Source organism: Protopterus annectens, chromosome 1.part2 (genome assembly GCF_019279795.1).
Source record: "Protopterus annectens isolate FY-2018-M chromosome 1.part2, PAN1.0, whole genome shotgun sequence".
NCBI lineage: Eukaryota > Metazoa > Chordata > Ceratodontiformes > Protopteridae > Protopterus > Protopterus annectens.
In genome coordinates this window covers 879,411,296-879,430,501 of record NC_056727.1, presented here as the reverse complement: position 1 = coordinate 879,430,501, position 19,206 = coordinate 879,411,296, and the positions used below count along the sequence as shown (strand labels likewise).

Genomic DNA, 19,206 nt, shown 5'->3' with positions numbered 1-19,206 from the left:
TAGCTTTGGGAATCTACCCAAATGTAATGACTGCAACAGTAAAACATGAAGAACATAGTACAGTTGTGTGCACTTACCATAAATGTAGATGATCAACTTTATTTACTGTTGCAGTCCTGGTTACCCTCCCTCCAGCCCCCTGACGTCTATTGGCTGTACCTCTCTTCTTGTTTACTGTATTTAAGCTTTCTGGTGTATTTGCTTTTTGTTGGAGGTGTAACCTTGTATATAATTGCTTCCCATTATGAGGGCACCTGACGTGGGGCAAGAAAAACTAATGTAGTGGCGTCGGCTGCATGCTTTGTACCCGTGACGTCATGGAAGAAGAGACAGCAACTGACGCAGGACCCAAGACTTTGATAATCAGGCCAGCTGAGGGCTACCTATAAGCAGATAACCCAAATGTAATGACTGCAACAGTGAATACACTCGAACATCTACATTTATGGTAAGTGTACACAACTGTACTTTTTGGTGCTGCTCATTTTGCGGATGTGCAAAAGGTCCATCAGAGCTGGATCAGAGGATGCCTTGTATGCCAGGCATAAATCGCCTTTCAATAACCTGTAATAGACAGAGTACGAAGATAGGACTTTAAGGCAGTCCATGTAGGACATTGTGTTTATATCTTGGGTTCTACTGTTAGGGAACCCTTGTTGGCATTCCAACTGTTAAATATATCTGGTTGGGTGCATACCGAAAGGGGCATTATACTCAATGATGGGCCTGATTCGGGCTGATTAAAGTGGCACTATCAGTTCCTTGGACCTGGATGCCACACTGTTACTTATAAGTTGAACAACATAGAATGGTTTTCTTACTATCTTGGCCATGCATTGGTCAAAGGCCACTGTCTACATATGTTCCCAAATTTCTGACTACTGGGTCAACTGTTATGGGTGTCTTATTGATGGAGTAATTAGTATGGTTAGCAGTTTTCCCAAAGGGCGCTATAAGGTATTTCTTGTCAGTGAGTTTTAGCCCCTGACTTTTTCACTAGTCATTTGTCTGTTAGACCCTTTTGTAAGATGTTTGTGTCACGGGGGGGTCTGTTATAGCTCCCAATTTGCAGTCATTTGCAAACTTGGTCAGCCAAGGCCCCTGACATTAGCCTTCATCTCTGAGACATAGATGCCAAGGCGAGCTGTCCCAGCACAGAGCCCTGAGGTACCCCACTGATGACAAGTCTTTTAGTGGAGGTGGTCTAACCAATCCTGACTTCCTGGATCCTGTCTGTGAGCCAGATGGCAATACAGTGAGTTGTATAGGGGTTTATGCTCAATTTGGTAAGTTTGTCAGTTATATCCAAGTGGGGTATTGCATCAGCACCCTAGCCAGATCTGGGTAAGTGGTACACACTGTTTTCCCCTCATCCATTGCCTTGGTGACCTTCTCAATGAAGGTTACCAGGTTTAGTAGGCATGACCTTCCTTTGACAAAGCCAAACTTGTTGGGTCCATTGTCTTAAGATTGCTGATGGCTTTGATCATTTCAATGATAATTTGTTCAATGGCTTTGCAAATTAGACTAATCAGATTAATAGGTCTGTAGTTTCCAGAGTCAGTTGATGAGTACACCCTTTTGAAGTGGGAAAACCTTTACAGTCCTGCATTCATGTGGTACAAAGCCTGTTTTGAGGTTGAGGCTATAGTTAAAAAGTGACTCAAGTAGTCCTGATAGGTAATGTTTCAAGCTATTTAGGAAGGCATCACGGCATATTGTTGGGGCTCAGTGAGGCTGGGTTTTGTACCTTAGCAAGCATCACCAGGACCTGTTCCCTACTAATAGTTGGGGGTGATTATACTAGTAGGTATTTCATATGGGAGGTGGGGGAGAGTCGAGGCTGAAGTTTGAGCTGAATTTGTCAGCCAGGAAATTCTTTGTTGCTCTGCTCAATGAAGGTGGCACCTTTGACCACCAGTTTGGCACACTAATGTGTGCTTACTTTGTGATTTCAGACATAACTGTAGAGGGCCTTGTGGTTGTCTTTAGCCTGTGAAAATATATTGACCTCATAGCTGACCTAGCTGGGCTTATTTAGTCCTTTTAGTTTCCTGTTTAGTTTAATTATAAAGTTCCTATATTTATGGGAGTTATTCTTCCTGATTTTTAGCCATGATTTTTTCCTTTTTGTTGTATTCCCTTTTAAGGTTAGAATTGTTTTTAGAGTTCATTTTGGGGTTACTTGTAGTAGGTACAACAGCCTCTCTACAGCCATTTAGATGGTTGTCCAGGGTCTCTGTGAACAATTCCACACAAGTTGTTGTGAATTCAGGGTTGGGAGGGACATTGAATTTTTGAAAAAAACTATTGCTTGATTGGGTGTAGTTTGTTTTGGAATAGTTACATATGCACATATATTAAGTTGTATATAGTTCATTATATATGTAGTCATATATATATATGTGTATGTATATGTATATACATATATATATATATATATATATATATAGAGAGAGAGAGAGAGAGTCTGAGCCTTGGCTGGCTAAGATCTACCTGCAATCAACTGGACGTATAAGCAAATTTAAGTACACTTTTATCTGCATTTTTTCATATAGTACTGCATTATATTTTTTCACTGATTATTAATTTAATTGAATGTTGTTGGCTCTGTGTCTCTACAAAGAGTTTGTTAGAAGTGTAGCCATTGGTAGCAGTGGGAGGTAGTTTCATTTCATTGATATTCTGTGTTTTAACTCCTAGCCTAGGGGGTTTGTCTTGCCATGTAGGTGTTACATCTTGTGTTATTTCTGCTAAAATATCTAAGCTTTGGCTGGCTAAGATCTACCTGCAATCAACTGGATGTATAAGCAAATTTAAGTACACTTTTATCTGCACTTTTTCATATAGTACTGCATTTTATTTATTTTTTCACTGAATATTAATTTAATTGAATATTGTGGGCTCTGTGTCTCTTCAGTTAGTTCCCCACCCTTCCTGTTCTTGTTTTGGTGTTAATCTTGGTGGCTTTGAAATTGCCCGCCCCTCTTGTAAATTTGTATTTGGATACTCCTTCTGGGCCCATCTCATTTGCTCACTCAGCTGAGTGCAGTGAGATCATATTCTGATTTGAGGCACTCCTGCTAGTCCCATCTCTTCAGCTGTATCCACTGTGTACAAAGAGAGCATTTGGAAGGACAACCCCTGTAGCCTCTTAATCCTGCTCTGTTCCCTCCCTCAAAAAAAAATTATATATATATGTGTATACTTTATTCAGCTGTTCTTACTATAAACTGTCTTAGTTTGTTGTTCTACGTGCTGTTATCTTTTCAGTTGCTTTTACTCTGCACTTATTACTGCTTGTTAGTAGCCTTCTAATTTGCTGCCTTCTGCACTTGTTTTAGTCATTTGTTAATTTAATTGCATTTATTTAAACTGTATTTGCCATAATATTGCTATACACTCAAGTGTGCTACCCTCAGCTAGAGCGTCTTCTGCGTGGAGACATGCGTGAATGGGCGTACCTTCGTTGAAGGCTGTGCATCAGGCCTGGCAAGCCAGTACGTAAAAATCAACTGCCAATCATTAGCGGACCGGAGTTCCGCTGTGGCGACCCCTAACCGGGAAAAGCCGAAAGACGCAAACAAACTCAAGTGTGCTACCCTGCACTGCATTTGAATTGTATTTACTGCTGTTTTAGCTACTTTTCTGTAAAAAAAAAAAAATTCTAAGCTTGTTTCCTGCAATTAGTCTAGTCCATATACAGACTTGCTGTATCCAAGACTGTTGGTAAGCTTCTGAGCCCCCCCCCCCCAAGCCTTTCTTTGTTAGAGGGAAGCCTTCTAGCTTATCACTGGGAGTGGTAAGTACTAGGTAGCCTGTCTACCACAAGAAAAGTGGGTTTTGGGCCAGAAATTGTAGTTTACTGGCCATTTGGGCAGTTTTTCCATCTCTTTCAGCTTTCTGGTTTAAAAGCCCGCTTTTACGTTTGTTCCCTGCCTTTCCTGTAACTAGTCCAGTCCAGGTACAGATTTGCTGTATCCAGGACTGTGTGTAAGCTTCTGAGCCCCCAAGCCTTTCTGTGTTGGAGGGAAGCCTTCTAGCTTATCAGTGGGAGTGATAAGCACTGGGTAGCCTATCTACCACAGGATGAGTGTTTTTTGGCCCAGAAATTGTAGCTTATTGACCATTTGGGCAGTTTTTTTTCCATCTCTTTCAACTTTCTGGTTTTAAAGCCCACATCTGCACTTGTTTCCCACCTTTCCTGTAACTAATCTAGTCCAGATACAGATTTACTGTATCCAGGACTGTTTGTAAGCTTTTGAGCAGTGCCAAAGTCTGCTCTTCAATTTTTCCCTTAGATCTGCTAGTTCTTTCCTCTCCTGCACTTGTACTTGCTTGTTAGTTTAGCACTTTACCAGACTTCTTGTAGCATTTATTGTAGTACACAAAAGTGCTACCAGCACTAAATGTTCTACAAGGAAACGGCTCCAGTACTTATTAATGCCCACCCCTCCAGGGATGTCTAAAGGTCAGTTCCCTGTGCTTCCTCCTATTAAACTGGTGAACTTGGGCATCCTGAGGCAATGTAACAACTGCTTCATGTACACTGACAACTCTCTCCTCTTACCCCCCAACACTCAGACTTGTGAGAGATGCACTTATATGTCCAAATTGGAAGCCACGCACTCTCCAGCCAAGACAGAAATAGCTGGTCAAGAGGAGAAGGTCAACACTTGCACCACACCTCATGGAACACATAGCCCTCCAGAACACACACCAGCACTGCCTTCACATAAAAACACAAACCTCACACCCACCTTCGCGGAGGCTCTCAATAAAAATCTAACCAAACAGCAGAGGCAGAAATGCACTTGACCACCACAACACAACACTAATCACGAGACACATAACTCTCCTAAACAGTATGCCACTCAACCAAAGCCCCTGAGGCAAAACAGCATGCCCAACATACTAGTCATAGGTGAATCGGTAGTGAGGCACACTGATGTCCCACTCACTAGGTTGAATAAGGAGAAAGTAATAGTCATCTGCTTGTCAGAACACCGGGATCCGCCACATAAAGCACGCACTCAGGTCCATCAACAGCAGGTACAAATATGACTCTGTCATTGTACATGGGGAGTGAATGACCTGATATGTACCTTCCTGGACTACATGAAAAGAGATATGGAGGAGCTCTCGGATTATGTAGCCCAGGCGGGTATGACTCAAGCCCTAAGCAACGTCCTACCATCACCCAGAATGATACCACAGTACAAGCAGAAAATGATTGATTTCAACAAATGGCTAAGTTTCCGGTGTCATTCTAAGGGGATCCAGTGTCTGTCTGCCCGGGATGACATGATTGACAAGCCTTGATGCTTTGCCAGAGATGACCTGCATCTGTCACCCCTGGGCTTCCGGATACTGGCCAAGGCTCTTGTCACCCCTATAGTGCCTTTTTAGGTGGTGTTCCAAAGACCAAATTACCACCATAACCGATACAAACAAATGCAATTTGAGGATCATGCTGCTCAACGCTAGAAGTCTAAATCTCAAAATGCACTCGCTCAAAGTACTCCTTAAAATGGAGAACATCGACATTTGTGCTGTAACAGAGACCTGGTTCAAGGCAGCAGAAAGCACTCCTGCACTACCAGGCTACAACTCATTCCACACCTTTCGTCCCCTGAACTTGAACCAAAGCTCCAAAGACAGTGACCTTTCCATATTCATAAAGGATGCGCACACCTCCAGACTGGTAGCCCAACATAACACATCTGAGATGCTTCAGGTGCAGCTAACATTGGGTAAGACAGTAATTTAGGTCGTAGCCTGCTATAGGTCCCCAACCATGTCCCAAGATTCACACTCCATATTCCTAAGCTCCCTGGAGAATATTTAGGTCCAACCTAACTCTCTCATACTGGGCGATTTCAGCTACCTCTCCATTAACTGGGAAAACTACTCATGTACCAATACACTTGCCCAACGCGTTTTGGAATTAATTAATTCCAGTGCCTAGGACCAGCTCGTTCTTACCCCCACTAGAGGTAGCAACATCCTTGACCTGGTTATTACTAACATGGGTGACCGTTGCTCTCTACCAATAGTCAGCTCCTCACTGGGTAGATCTGATCACAAGCTAATCACCTTGGAAATCCACATCCCCCCCCCCCCAGCAAAGGTAACCGCCATGAAAAATGTCTCCAGAGCTAACTTTTGGCTCCTAAAAACAGAGGTGGCTAACTTCACGGCACCCATGCAAATGGAGAATAGTTGCATGACCGTCAAATCATACACTGATGCATTGTATGAACACGTACACAAATGCATGGATCTCACCATACCCAATAGAACTAAGACTGTCTCCTCAAAAAAAAAAAAAAAAATGAATCCAGTCTGGTGGTCCCCTGCCATAAACAAACTCTACATCAGAAAGAAGAAACTGATGCGGAATAAGGTGAAGTCCCAAGACTGGAAAAAATCCCTTATCAATGTCAACAAATGGTTGAGATTTCTCATCAGATCCTCTAAAGCTAGCTATGAAAACAGAATTGCAGTAGATAGTAAAGACAACCACAAGGCCTTCTATAGTTATGTAAAGAGTCTCCATGGCAATACCCAGATTTGCTCTGAGCTACTGCACAATTGTACCTCCTATACCAAGCCAACAGATATTGCAAATATACTGGCGGACAGATTCAGTGCTAACTTTACCCCTCTCACCCTGCCAAAGGACCAATCACAGTACCAGTGGATTTCCAGGCACCCAGTATTACTGCTGGACAGGTTAAAACAGCACTGTCCAAGGCCAAGAATACAGCTTTTATGGGACCTGACAATATCCCTGGCTGTGTTGTACATGAACTTCAGAGTGAACTGGCACCTCACCTGCGTGCCCTGTTCAATCACAGCCTCATCTCAGGCTTTGTCCCTACCGAGTGGCGCACTGCTACAGTCATCCCTCTCCACAAAGGAGGAGTGACTACAGACTCTGGGAACTATCGCCCCATTAGCATGACGAGTTTGATATGCAGAGCTATGGAATGCATCATCATGGACCTAATAAACAAGGATTTATGGAATCTCCAAACACTGGATCCTACACAGTTTGGTTTTGTGAACGGTAGATCATGTCTGCTCAACTTGGTCGACTTTTTTGAGTCAGTCACCAGAGCTGTGGATGAAAGCAAGGTGGTTCATATAGCCTACCTTGATCTGGCCAAAGCCTGTGATACCATTTCCCAGTCAGGAATCACAGAAAAACTTACTAAGCTAGGCATCAACCCCTATATCACTAGGTGGGTTGCAAACTGGCTCACAGATAGAACCCACAGTGTGAAAGTAGGTGACTCCAAGTCAGACTGCCGAACAATCACGAGTGGAGTCCCACAGGATTCGGTTCGGAGTCCTCTCCTGTTTGTTATCTACTTCTCTGAAGTCTAGGCCAACACGAAGGCACTCTGGCTAACAAAGTTCACAGATGATTGCAAGTTAGGAGCTGTTATTAACTCCCCAAGTGATGTTGACATCTTACAGAAAGGCCTCAATGAGATCAATGACTGGTGTCAAAACCATGGCCTTAAGCTCAATACCAAAAAATGTGTCTTCATCCCCTTTGGGAAAAACCCGGTTCCCTTTAATTACCACATTGATGGTAGTCCACTGAATACAGAAGGCGTTATAAGAGATCTGGGAACACAGGTTGACAGCAACCTCTCTTTTGTCCAACACGTTGCTACTGTGGTCAGAAAGTCCTTCTGTGTGGCACTTCTCATTACTAAGGGTTTTGCATCCAGGAAGAAAGTGATCATTATCTCCATCTACTCTTTCCTCATTAGGCCAATCATCAAGTACAGTGCCCCATTTGCCATGTACCTCACTAGACACCTGCAGAGGCCACAAAAGTACCTCACAAAGAGGATCCTAGGCCTTAAACACTTGTCCTATATGGGCAGACGCAAAAAACTCCAACTGTTCTCTCTTTCATATCGCATACTTAGAGGCGTTCTCTTCTTGACTTACAAAGCCATGTCTGACCCAGCTGTGTTAGAAGTGCTACATCTAAAGAAATCCCAATCCCTCCACACCACACGCTCCAGAGACCTCAACTTCATTACCACAGTCAACAGAACATGCCGGGGGGGACAGGTTCATAACCTAGAGACTGCCCATGCTATGGAATAGACTTCCCATACATGTCAAGCAGAGCACCTCACTGGCCCTCTTCAAGAGAAATCTTGATGAGTGGATGGGAAATGGAAAATTCACCCCGGGAATATATATATATATATATATATATATATATATATATATATATATATATATATGTATATTATAGATATATAGATATTCATCTTCTGATTTATGTTCTTCTTTTGAGTTTTTTGTCCCTGCTGTGAAGGGTAAGATACTGCAAGTCATGGCAGTTATTCTGTTTGGAGAATTTTTAGAGAAGTTGCTGTAAGATGAGCCGCTTAAGTGCACTATAGCAGACAGGCATTGTTTTAAAGCTTATGTTCAGCAGTTTGCCCTACCACTAGTGATGGACTGTTGGAGAAATTTGTCATCTTTTTAAAATTTTGTCACTCTTGGCATAACACTTATTGCAACAAAACATGTCAGAAGAACATCTGCTTTAGTGAACTTGTGGCTGTTTTATACATAATGGTAGTAATTGTTTGCTGTGTGTTCTGTTTCAGATTCGGCATGAAGTGAACTACCAGAATGTTGTCCACAAACTTTGCAGTGATGCCTGCTTCTCCAAGTTTCGCTCTGCAAATAATCTGACCATGAACTGCTGTGAGAATTGTGGAGGTTACTGTTACAGTGGGTCAGGCCAATGTCATTTACTTCAAATAGAGGGGCAGTCTAAGAAGTTCTGCAGTTCAGCCTGTGTTACTGCCTATAAGCAGGTTTGTTTTTATTTGGTGTAAGTGGTCTCACACTTATTTTTTGTCTTTTGCTGAATAGGCAGTATTATCATTATGCTTACAGTTTGTCATTTTAAGGCTGTAGTTAACCATAAGTTTTTTCTTACCACTTCATTATTGACCAGTTTCAGTAAAGATGGCTTACCATAAATGGAAGCTGTAGCTTTAATGTTTTTTTTTTTTAATTTATTTATTTATTTTTAAGTCAGAGCCGACAGTGTTCTTTAAAAGGATCACTGCAGCAGTATAATTCATTATCCATGAGAAATAGCTAAAGGTGGACAACCACACATTCTTTGAGTCTTCTTTCATCGTTTGAGTAATTTTTCTTCCTTTGACAATAGTCCAGTGCATGGAGTAAAAATAGGAGCACTTTGCACCATTATTCATGTCTTTTTTGCCACAAGAAGCAGTCACTAGTCTGTCAGTCCCTTCCAGAGAAATTCTGTAGAATAGTTGTCCAGTCTGAACAATCTTTGGCATCTATCTTGATTGTAGTACTGGTTAATTGATTGTCTGTTTTGGCTTGAAAAAGTTTAGTTTTTGGATTGGAAGTCATAAAAGATCCAAGTTCGTTGACATCCTTAGGTGAGCCATCTAATAAGTTTGTGTGTGGAACATAAATTCTGACAGATTATTTCTACTCACTGTCTCTCTTTTATTTAGAAAAGGAGAATGAAGTGTTACCTTTGTGCACAGTGCTGCATACTGCTTTAAAAGACTTTACTTAGTAAGGCTAGGAAATATGAGAGTATAACTTGATCCGACGAAGTTTGAGAGAGAAACTGTACCCATGAAGAACCTTCCACCAGTGGCCTACACACAAAAAAACTCAGGCAAATTGAGTGTTTCAAGAAGATTCCAGATTAGGTTAATAAAGGCAAGCAAGACATATCTGCCGTAGAGACCTTGACATTCTTCTTGCAGAGTCCCCGTGGCATTGGATCAAGTGAGGTTTTGGCATATGAGCCACAGATCCCATACTGTGGGTATACAGAGCCCCTGCTTTTGCAGAACAACTTTGATGGTAGATCATGGGATTTTTTTTCTGCTACTTTTACATTCTCCCCCTTTGGAGAAAAACAGTTGGATTTTTTGCTGCTGTTTTCCAGCCTCAGAGGAAGTTGTAAAGATGTAGACTAGACTGTTCCAAAATTGGTCATACTGCCTGAGATGTGTGAAACCTTAGGAGTTCCTGCAGTGTTTGTACAAAGTGCCTGTTGAGCAAGTACAGTAGAGCCAGCTCTGATGAGAGATTGTCATCTTTTGGCAGGGTAGGCCCAGTAAATGAGGCCCAGGAGTCAGACTGCAAACAGACTCTACAGCTGACCTTTGCCCATGAAAGGTTGGGGGGGGGGGGGTTATGTCTTAATCTTGCAGAGAATAAACTTATCAGCACTACAGACCTCTTTCAGGATCACCCCCCCCTCCAAAAAAAAGGAAGTAGTAGTCCTTGAAGTCTGAATTCTAAGATTCAGCTCTTGAAGGAAAGATTTTCTGATATTCTTCGTAGTTAAGTGTTGCAGTACTGGTTCTTGGGTTTTCTTGCCATGCAAAATCCCAGGACTGGCCTGATTTCCAGTGTCTTTTAATCATCCCTAGCTGATGGCATCTGAAGCCTGATGTATGGACTTCAGGTTATAGGAGGTGCATCTGTCGACACCGTCTTCATTTGTTTCTAGTCATGAAGTCTGATGCTCCACTATGTACTTACTTATACTCAAAAAAACGTAATAACTGTTTGAAGTATGGGAAACAAATCCTGAATAAAGACTTCCATTCCTTTTGTCTGTTTTGTTTGGGGCCTCAGCATGACATTTCTAGTTGTTAACCAGAAATCTAGCACAATCCTTAGACAGACCCTTAAGCACAGGGATGGAGTCCTTGCATTCGTCTGACACAGTCCCTTCCACTTCTCCTTTCTCAGGTTTGTCTGCTATTTTGTCATTGAAACGCATCTGACACAATCCCTTTCACTTCTCTTTTCCCAGGTTTGACTGCTACTTTGTCAGTGAAATGCAGAGAGAAAAAAGTCTAAGGAAAAGGATTTCATGGACCACTCCAATCATTCCATGTCTTTGTCCAAGTCAACCGACAACTTTAGTGAGGTGCTTTGCAGCCCATAGGTCTGATGACTACCAGTCAAAAGCCCTCTGACTTGACACCTCAGGAGGCCAACATGGCAGCAGGCCAGTCGGTTTTGCTTTTTTGATGCCACTGTTGGTTGGGTCTGAAGTCTTTCAGCAGGCTTCAGCTTCTGACATCTGAGCATTGGTTACCAAGGGAGATAGTTAATCATCCATGGTTGGTTTGCAGGAATATACTCTGGTATTCCGGATTGTGGCCGTGGTCTCCCAGTCACTTAGCAAATCCTTCCTGTCTAAAGGGATGCCTAAACCAAAGAGAAGAAAAGTAAGAATAAGAAGTTCATATGTACAGAATATGTAATGGGATGAAGGAACAGCCAGAGAGACTAAAACCAAGTTAAGAAAAGCTTTTAATTGGAAAACCCCAGGCCCAGATGCAGTACCTAACATCTGGCTATAAAAGTATTAACATCTTTGCACGAAGATTTAGCCTTGAGTGAGAACTTTTTATATGCACTCCCCAAACAGACAGCAACCTGGGTAACAACAGAAAAAACAATGCTCCTACTTGAGAGAACCTGCAAGCTACCCTAAAAATTACTCAAGCACGGGCATTAAAGCCCTTCTAGCTTGCCCTCCTTGTTCACATAGTAAATGTCCAGGCTGTTCTTAATATATGTAGTGCAGTCAGTGTAATTCTCATACCCTGACAACATCCTGTCAGCACTGTAAATCTTCCTAGCCTGTCCTTCATTTGTTTTTCAGTCTTGTACTTTTTTATTTAATAGTAAGACCCCATTCTTTCACTCTCCTCCTGTTCCTACAAGTAAACACTCCTTTCTACTTTTATTTACAAAATGTTCGTAAGCCAGGGAACCTTATTGGCTAGGCTTACATAGGCCCTCGGGCCGATAGCCTAGTACCTACCTATGAACCTTTAATAACGTGCCTTCTGACGACATGTAAACTATACACTGTAATTGATGCCGACAGAGTTTATAGTCATTTAGAAGAAAACACAATTATAGCAGTAGAACAAAGGTGCAATCAAAGAAAGTCATACAGAACAAAGGATCATTTGTTGCTAAATAAAGTCATAGTGGAGAACTGTAAAAATGGGAAAAATCTAAGTATGGCATGGATTGACTACAAAAAAGCATTTGACAGTATCCCACATTCATGGATAAAAGAGTGCTTAAAAATGTATAAGGCACAACCTACACTGATTGATTACATCACAGTGACTATGAAACAGTGGCAGACCATTTTGCAATTAAGCCATAATAATGTTGTTGTTGTTATTGTTGTCTTTCGGCTTTTCCCAGTTAGGGGTCACCACAGTGGAACTCCGGTCTGCTAATGATTGGCAGTAGATTTTCATGGTGCCGAGTTGCCAGCTCGACGCCAAAACTTCAACGAAGGCACGCCCATTCACGCTTGTCTTTCGGAATGGAGCCATAATAAAGGAAAAATTCCTGGGATAAAAATCCAAGGGAAATATTCGAAGGTGACTCTGTCACCGCTGCTATTCTGTCTTGCCATGTCCATTCCCACCATGGTATTTAAACCCCAAAGATTTGGAGAAATTAAAAAAAGGAAGAGACCAGTCAGCTTACTTCAGCTTACATCCCAGTTGTCCGCCACTGTAACCCAGTTTGAAATGCAGGACTGCCTTAAAGTTTCTCAGGAATTCATAGCCTTTATGAAATCTAGGGAGACCAGCCAGGCACAACATACTACTCCTAAAGCTTCTCCCAGTAAAAGGAGGGATGTTTCTTTTCAGGAGGGATCTGATTCTTCAGAATCTAAGGATGACGAAGAATTATCTTAATCCGAACACCTCCTCCCCCAAGCCAACCCTGACTGACTCAGATGATACTGTCTCTTCTGCTTCTCCCCCAGAAGATTTATCCTTTGGGGATACCTTGCATAAGATGGAGACCTTTCATTGGGAGAGCAAGACATTTTGTCATACCATTTACAAATAACTTTTAAGTCTGCCATCTCCCAGACTATTGGCTATTCCTCCAATCCATGTGGTACTGGATAATGTCTGCACTCAGATTCTCTGCCATTTATCCTAATGAAACCAGATTATTTTTAGAAAGTGCTTGACGCTCATAAGCACCTCTACAAGAACCCATAGTCTAATCCCTATTTAGTAACAACTGAAGCCATTAAGGGTGCCCCTAAGGTTACTGCTAGACATCCGTTATCTAATGGCAGGGAAAGCAGATTGCTAGACAGGTTTGGAAAAATACATATACATCTGCTGTCTTCTCCAAGGACCCTCAAATGCCAATTTCAGATGTTAAAATACTAAGAGTCCTTACAAAAACAAATCTTTACTAAGGCAGACGGCATTGCAGACAAGGCTTTACAAAGGGATGTACAGGAGACAGCTAGAACAGCACTCTAAATATCCAGATATTCTCAAAAATGTGGTTACATCATGCAGAGCAGCTGCTACTGTGTTTTTTTTTTTATTCGCAGATGTGCCTGACTAAGGACCCATCCACTTTCTTATCGAGTAAAGGCCAAACTCCTGGAGGACCCACTGGATAAATAATTCCTTTTTAGGCCTCCTGCCAAGAAAGTTTTCAAGAAATAGAACAGAAAAAGAAAACAAAATAAAAACTGTGAGAAGATTCTTCCGGTCTCCTGCACCTAGGTATAATAGGAATTATCCTTCTAAGCCTTGGCCGTTGCCTCATAGGGAAGATGAGGAGAGACCTCCCTGATCAAAGAGAATTAGTCCAGAAGATGGCATCCTGAACAACACTGTAGAGCTGGATGATCCAAAGACCATAACCGCCCCCCCCCCCCCCCGAGAACAGCTGTGACTGTATAGACAGTATGATAGCCAATATCAGATTCAGCATTTGCTTGGCTCATTAGAAGCTGTGAGGGGAATCGAAACTGGCACTAGGGCTGATGAATATGCTCCAGAATGATAAGGAGAACAGGGTCCTGAACCACTTTGGAAAGAAGGTGTATACCTCTCCTAATTTAATGGTTCAAACTGTAAATTGCCAAATGTCATTGGCAAAATTTTTAAGCAGAGAAAAGATAGTCTCTGCAGTGTATGATAAATCCTTAAAAGAAAGTGTGTGCAGCTTAACATTAGCTGCAATCAGAGTGGATAAGCTTGCTGTTAAATAGGTATGATGCAGTAGTTACCTGCAGTAAAGCAGTAGCTATTATGACCATATTACAAAGTCATGCCTAGCTCTGAGTGCAGCATTTGCAAGATGATGTGAAGGGACAGTGTCTGGATGTGGCCTTAGATAAATATTTGCCACTGCTGATCCCAGGGGCTTTCTTGGACACTCCATACCTGAGAAAGGCCTGCTTCCTTATTTCTGTTCCCAAAAATAAATAAACAGAGGCAGTACTTAAGATTTAGAGTTGGTGAGGGACACTTCTAATTTATTTCCCTTCCTTTTGAGCTGCCTTGAGCAACTTCATTGTTCACCAAATGTCTCTCCATTGTGTTAGCATTCCTGAGGATGTGGGTCTTGATCCCAGTCTCTATCAGTGGGAGGGCTACAGAAATCTCTGATGCTTGCCATGCATTAATTATTCAGTCTCTGATTCTTTCTTTAAACCTCCTGAACCCAAGCTTGGTCCCAGAGAATTTGAAAGCTTTATGGGGGGGGACACACTTGGTCATGAGATAAGGGAGCACGTTTACCTCCCTAAGGAGGGGACCCTTTAATGGAAACATTTCAGTGTGGATCTGACATAGAAAATCTTGAGGTCTGCTGGAAAGATCTTCCGAGCCCTGGAACACGTCATCATTGATTTGAGTGGTCCCCTGCATAGACTGTGTGTGCGGAGAATCCACTGGTTCCTCAGGAATTTCGGGCAACAACAAAGTCAAGTCTTGCATCAGATGCTTCCTTTCATATCTACCCTGAGGGACGTGTACAGGTATTGGGCACAGAAGGAGATAAATCAAGGCAAAATTCCTGGTGGCTCTGCAAGGGAAACAAACCTTGCCATGGATGCCTTATATTAGGCTTTATGGAGCACACACTTGGAACACCTGATGATCCAGGAGGCTGGTGTGCTGTTATGTTGTAGAGGAATAAAGGGCTGACTACTTTACAGGTAACCTTAGTATTCAAAATATTGGCTTGAGTGCCTGTAGGAGCTGACAGCTAATGATGGGAGTGAGTGACTGCTGCTTAATTGCCATCTGGTAGGGAGGGAGTTCACCCTAGCTCGTCATATGGGTGACAGCAAGCAAGAGCAGAAGGTTTGAGTGTGCTAGTCTCTAACTGCCATGTCAAAGTCTCATTGGAAGCCCAAGGGAATCCCTTGCAAGGCAGCTGCAGTGGAATTTTGAATAGCTGCCACAGGGAAGGGTGGTTATCATCAGGAGAGGATATGCTGCCACCTGGGAACAGCAAAGCTGAATTGCTTCCTGCCACACAACTTCCCTCTTGATCAGAATAGCTTATGGAAGGATTCCTGGACAGGAATGAATGGGATTTAGGACTCTCTCCTTCCCAGTTCCCTTGACTGCAGACTAAATGAGAGGGTTAAATTCAGATAGGTGAGGCACAGGTAGAACCTAGACCTCAAAGTTTTTTTAATCCTTATGTGGAGAAGTGGGGTGGTCATCCATTAATGGGCCACTTCACATTAGCCACTAACAACCAGATAGAGATATTTTGCTCTTGTGTTTCTTGCAGGAAAGAATGTATGACTGCCTTTGAGATCCCATGACACACAAGCCTACTGCATGGCTTCTTTCCCTTACGCGTGTTACTGGAGTTACTTCAGAATGTCATAACAGACATTGCCAGAATTAGCTGGTGACCCCTTTTTGAGACTGGCAACTGTGGTTCCCCTAGATTGTGCAGATGATAATGCAGGGTAATTTTCTGCTATTGAAACATTACACTTTATTTGTTCAGGGTGAAGGAGTCCTAGTACACCCAGACCTGTTGACTTGGACAGCGAGCATCATGGATCCTCTCAGTCTGATACTTTTTAAAGGACCAGTTTTCAAAGGAGGTGATTAGCATAGGTTCATAGGTAGGTACTAGGCTTTTGGCTCCTCTAGGGCCTATATGAGTCTAGCCAAATGGTACCCTGGCTTTCGCCACCCAAGAAAATTATTTTCCTGTGCCCCTGTCGAGCAGAGCCACAGAAGTGATTCCCCAGGGTGAATTTTCTATCTCCCATCCAGTCATCAAGATTTTTCTTGAAGAGTGCTAATGAGGAGCTTTGTTTGATATAGATAGGTAGTTTATTCCAGAGTATGGGAAGTCTCTGGGACAGGAATCTATCCCTCCAGCATGTTCTGTTTATTGTGGTGACAAGGTTTAGGTCAGAGGGATTGGGATTTCTTTAAGTGGAGCATGTCCAACAGCTCTGGGTTTGACATAGTTTTGTATGTTAGGCAGAGATCGCCTCTGAGTAGGCGGTATGCGATGGAGAAGAGCTGGAGTTTTTTGAGATGGTCTGTGTAGGGCATCTGAGGCCGGTAATCCTCTTTGTGAGGTATTTCTGCAGCCTTTCCAGTTGTTGTAGATGTCTTGTGAGGTACATACAAAAAGGGGCGTTGTACTCTATAATGGGTCTAATGAGTGATGAGTAGAGGGGAACAATGACTTCTTTTTTCTTGGATGATAAACCTTTCGTTATGAGGTGTGCCATGTAGAAGGATTTCCTGACTACTGTGGCAATGTGATTTATCAAAAGAGAGGCTACTGTCCACCTGTGTCCCAAGGTCTCTTATCGCACTTTTGGTGTTAAGTAGACTACTGCCTATGTGGTATTTCAAGGGTACAGAGTTTTTACCAAAAGGGATGACAATGCACTTTTTGACATTGAGCTTGAGGCCATGGCTTTCACACCAGGCATCTGTCTCAGTGAGGCCCTTTTGTAGGATGTCCACATAGTTAGTAGTTTTCATTATGTCTCCTAGTTTGCAGTCATCTGCGAACTTTTTTAGCCAAAGACCTTCTGTGTTAGCCTGTACTTCAGAGAAGTGGATACCAAACAGGAGAGGACCCAGGACTGAACTCTGTGGTACTCCACTTGTCATTGGTCTGAAGTTGGATGTAGAGTCTGCTACTTTCACAGTGTGGGTTCTGTCAGTGAGCCAGTTGGCAACCCATCTTGTGGCATAGAGATTTATACCTAGTTTATAATTCCAGAGTGGGGGATAGTGTCGAAAGCCTTGGCGAGATCTAGATAGGCTGTGTGAACCACCTTACCCTCGTCTCTACAGCTTTGGTGACGGCTTCAAAGAAGTCTGTCAGGTTTAGGAGACATGATCTGCCTTTTACAAACCCGAACTGGGTAGGGTCCAGAGTTTGGAGATTACCAATGTCATGGTTTGTACGTTCCATGATGATACGTTCCATAGCCTTGCAGACCAGGCACGTCAGGGTAAAGGTGCGGTAGTTCCCAGGGTCTGTGCTGGCTCCCCCTTTGTGGAGTGGGATAACCGTTGCTGTGCACCATTCAGTGGGCACTAAGCCTGAGGTGAGGCTATGATTGAACATGGTACTTAGGTGGGGTGCCAGTTCGTTCTGTAGTTCATGTGGAACGCAGCCTGGGATGTTGTCAGGTCCCATAGATGCTGTGCTCTTGGCTTTGGAGAGAGTGTTTTTTACCTGTGCAGCCGTGATTACAGGAACTTTGCATTCTTCCAGTATAGAGATGGACCCTTTAGGGGGTGAGAGAGGGGTAAAGTTAGCACTGAACCTATCTGCCAGGATGTTGGCAATATCAGTTGGTTCTGTATATTTAGTGCCATTGTGCTGTAACTCAAAGCAGATCTGTGTGTTGCCATTGAGATTCTTGACATAGCTATAGAATGCGTTGTGGTTGTCTTTAGAATCAGTGGCAATTTTTTTTTTCGTAACTAGCTTTGGAAGATTTTATGAGGGATCTCAGCTTCTTACTGAGGCTGACCAGGGAGTTCCCCCAGTCATGGGATTTTACTCTTTTTTGCAACAGTTTCTTTCTTCTGTTGTAGAGTTTGTTTATGGCAGGGGACCACCAGATTGGCTTCCTTTTTTTTGGAGGATAGCATCTTGGTTCTGTTAGGGATTGCACAATCCATGCACTCGTGTAAGTGCTTATAAAGTACATTTGTATAGGATTCAGCAGTCGTACCTCTATTGTCTGTCAGCATGGGTGTCAGGAAGTTTGCCACTTCTGTCTTAAGAAGTGTGAAGTTAGCTTTGGAGAAATTTTTTACGGTGGTTTCCCTAATGGGGGGTGGGGGTGGGATGTGGATGTCTAGGGTGATTAGCTTGTGGTCGGATCTGACCAACAAGGAATTGACCTCTGGTGTGGGACACCGGTTCCCCATGTTGGTAATGACCAGGTCTAGGATATTGCTGCCCCTGGTGGGGGTGTGGATAAGTTGATCCAAGGCGTCCTACTGAAAGCCAGAAAACCTAGCACTTAAAAAGTCTTATTTCCCTAAATAGAAAATATTTTCTCTGTGGTGCTCTTGTAAATTGATTTCTACTATGGAATGCAAAGAAACTGTGGTCCTACAGTACTTGACAGAGGTTCTGGCCATGCTCTTTCTTGTGCTTCTGCTAAGGTGCATTACTTAACTGCTACTGCATCTTTGTCCTTGGATCCTCCATTGTTCTCACACTCTGAAGTCCAGCATGATCAAATATTAGATATTGAAATAATGGAATAAATGCTACAGTATGAGTTTCCTCCCGCCATCCTACTTGTCCTCAACCCTTTTCCACCAAAAGGTCATTGCTATATCTGTGTAACCCTCTTATTTACCATGCTAAGATACCAGTCACATTGTGTATGATACAAAACATGATTTCTGAACTGCAGCTTGTCTGTCCCCAGAATTTAATAATCCCTACACTAAGTGTACACTGTTCTGAATTAACAGACATAACTCGCACCTTCTTCCTCCTAATTTTAATTTTCCTATTGATATTCTTGCAACTTTAAATATTGAAAGGGATTAATAAAGGTTACCACGGAGTGTAGACTACATGTACACTTAGTGTAATCTTTCTGAGTGACTAGAAAGCACAAAAATTGTGATAAGAATAGTGTTAAATACCTGTCGTGTACACTTTATTGAATCTGGCCCTGTGTGTTTTTATATGTCTATAATATGTGTGTGTGTGTATGTGTGTGTATCTCTCTCTCTCTCTCTCTACATATGTATGTACATGTATATATGTATGTATATATATATATATATATATATATATGTGTGTGTGTGT

The 19,206-nt window shown here is 42.5% G+C and overlaps 1 protein-coding gene across 9 annotated transcripts in view; it reads left to right on the top strand.

Moving 5' to 3' along the window:
• The window catches only part of ZMYM4 (zinc finger MYM-type containing 4), a 3,261,850-nt gene that overhangs the window by 1,562,884 nt on the left and 1,679,760 nt on the right, over positions 1-19,206 (top strand). For all 9 annotated transcript variants that reach the window (XM_044059341.1, XM_044059348.1, XM_044059366.1 and 6 more), the window contains one exon: positions 8,649-8,861. In XM_044059341.1, the coding sequence (XP_043915276.1) occupies positions 8,649-8,861 (213 nt within the window). The remainder of the gene's footprint in view (positions 1-8,648; positions 8,862-19,206) is intronic.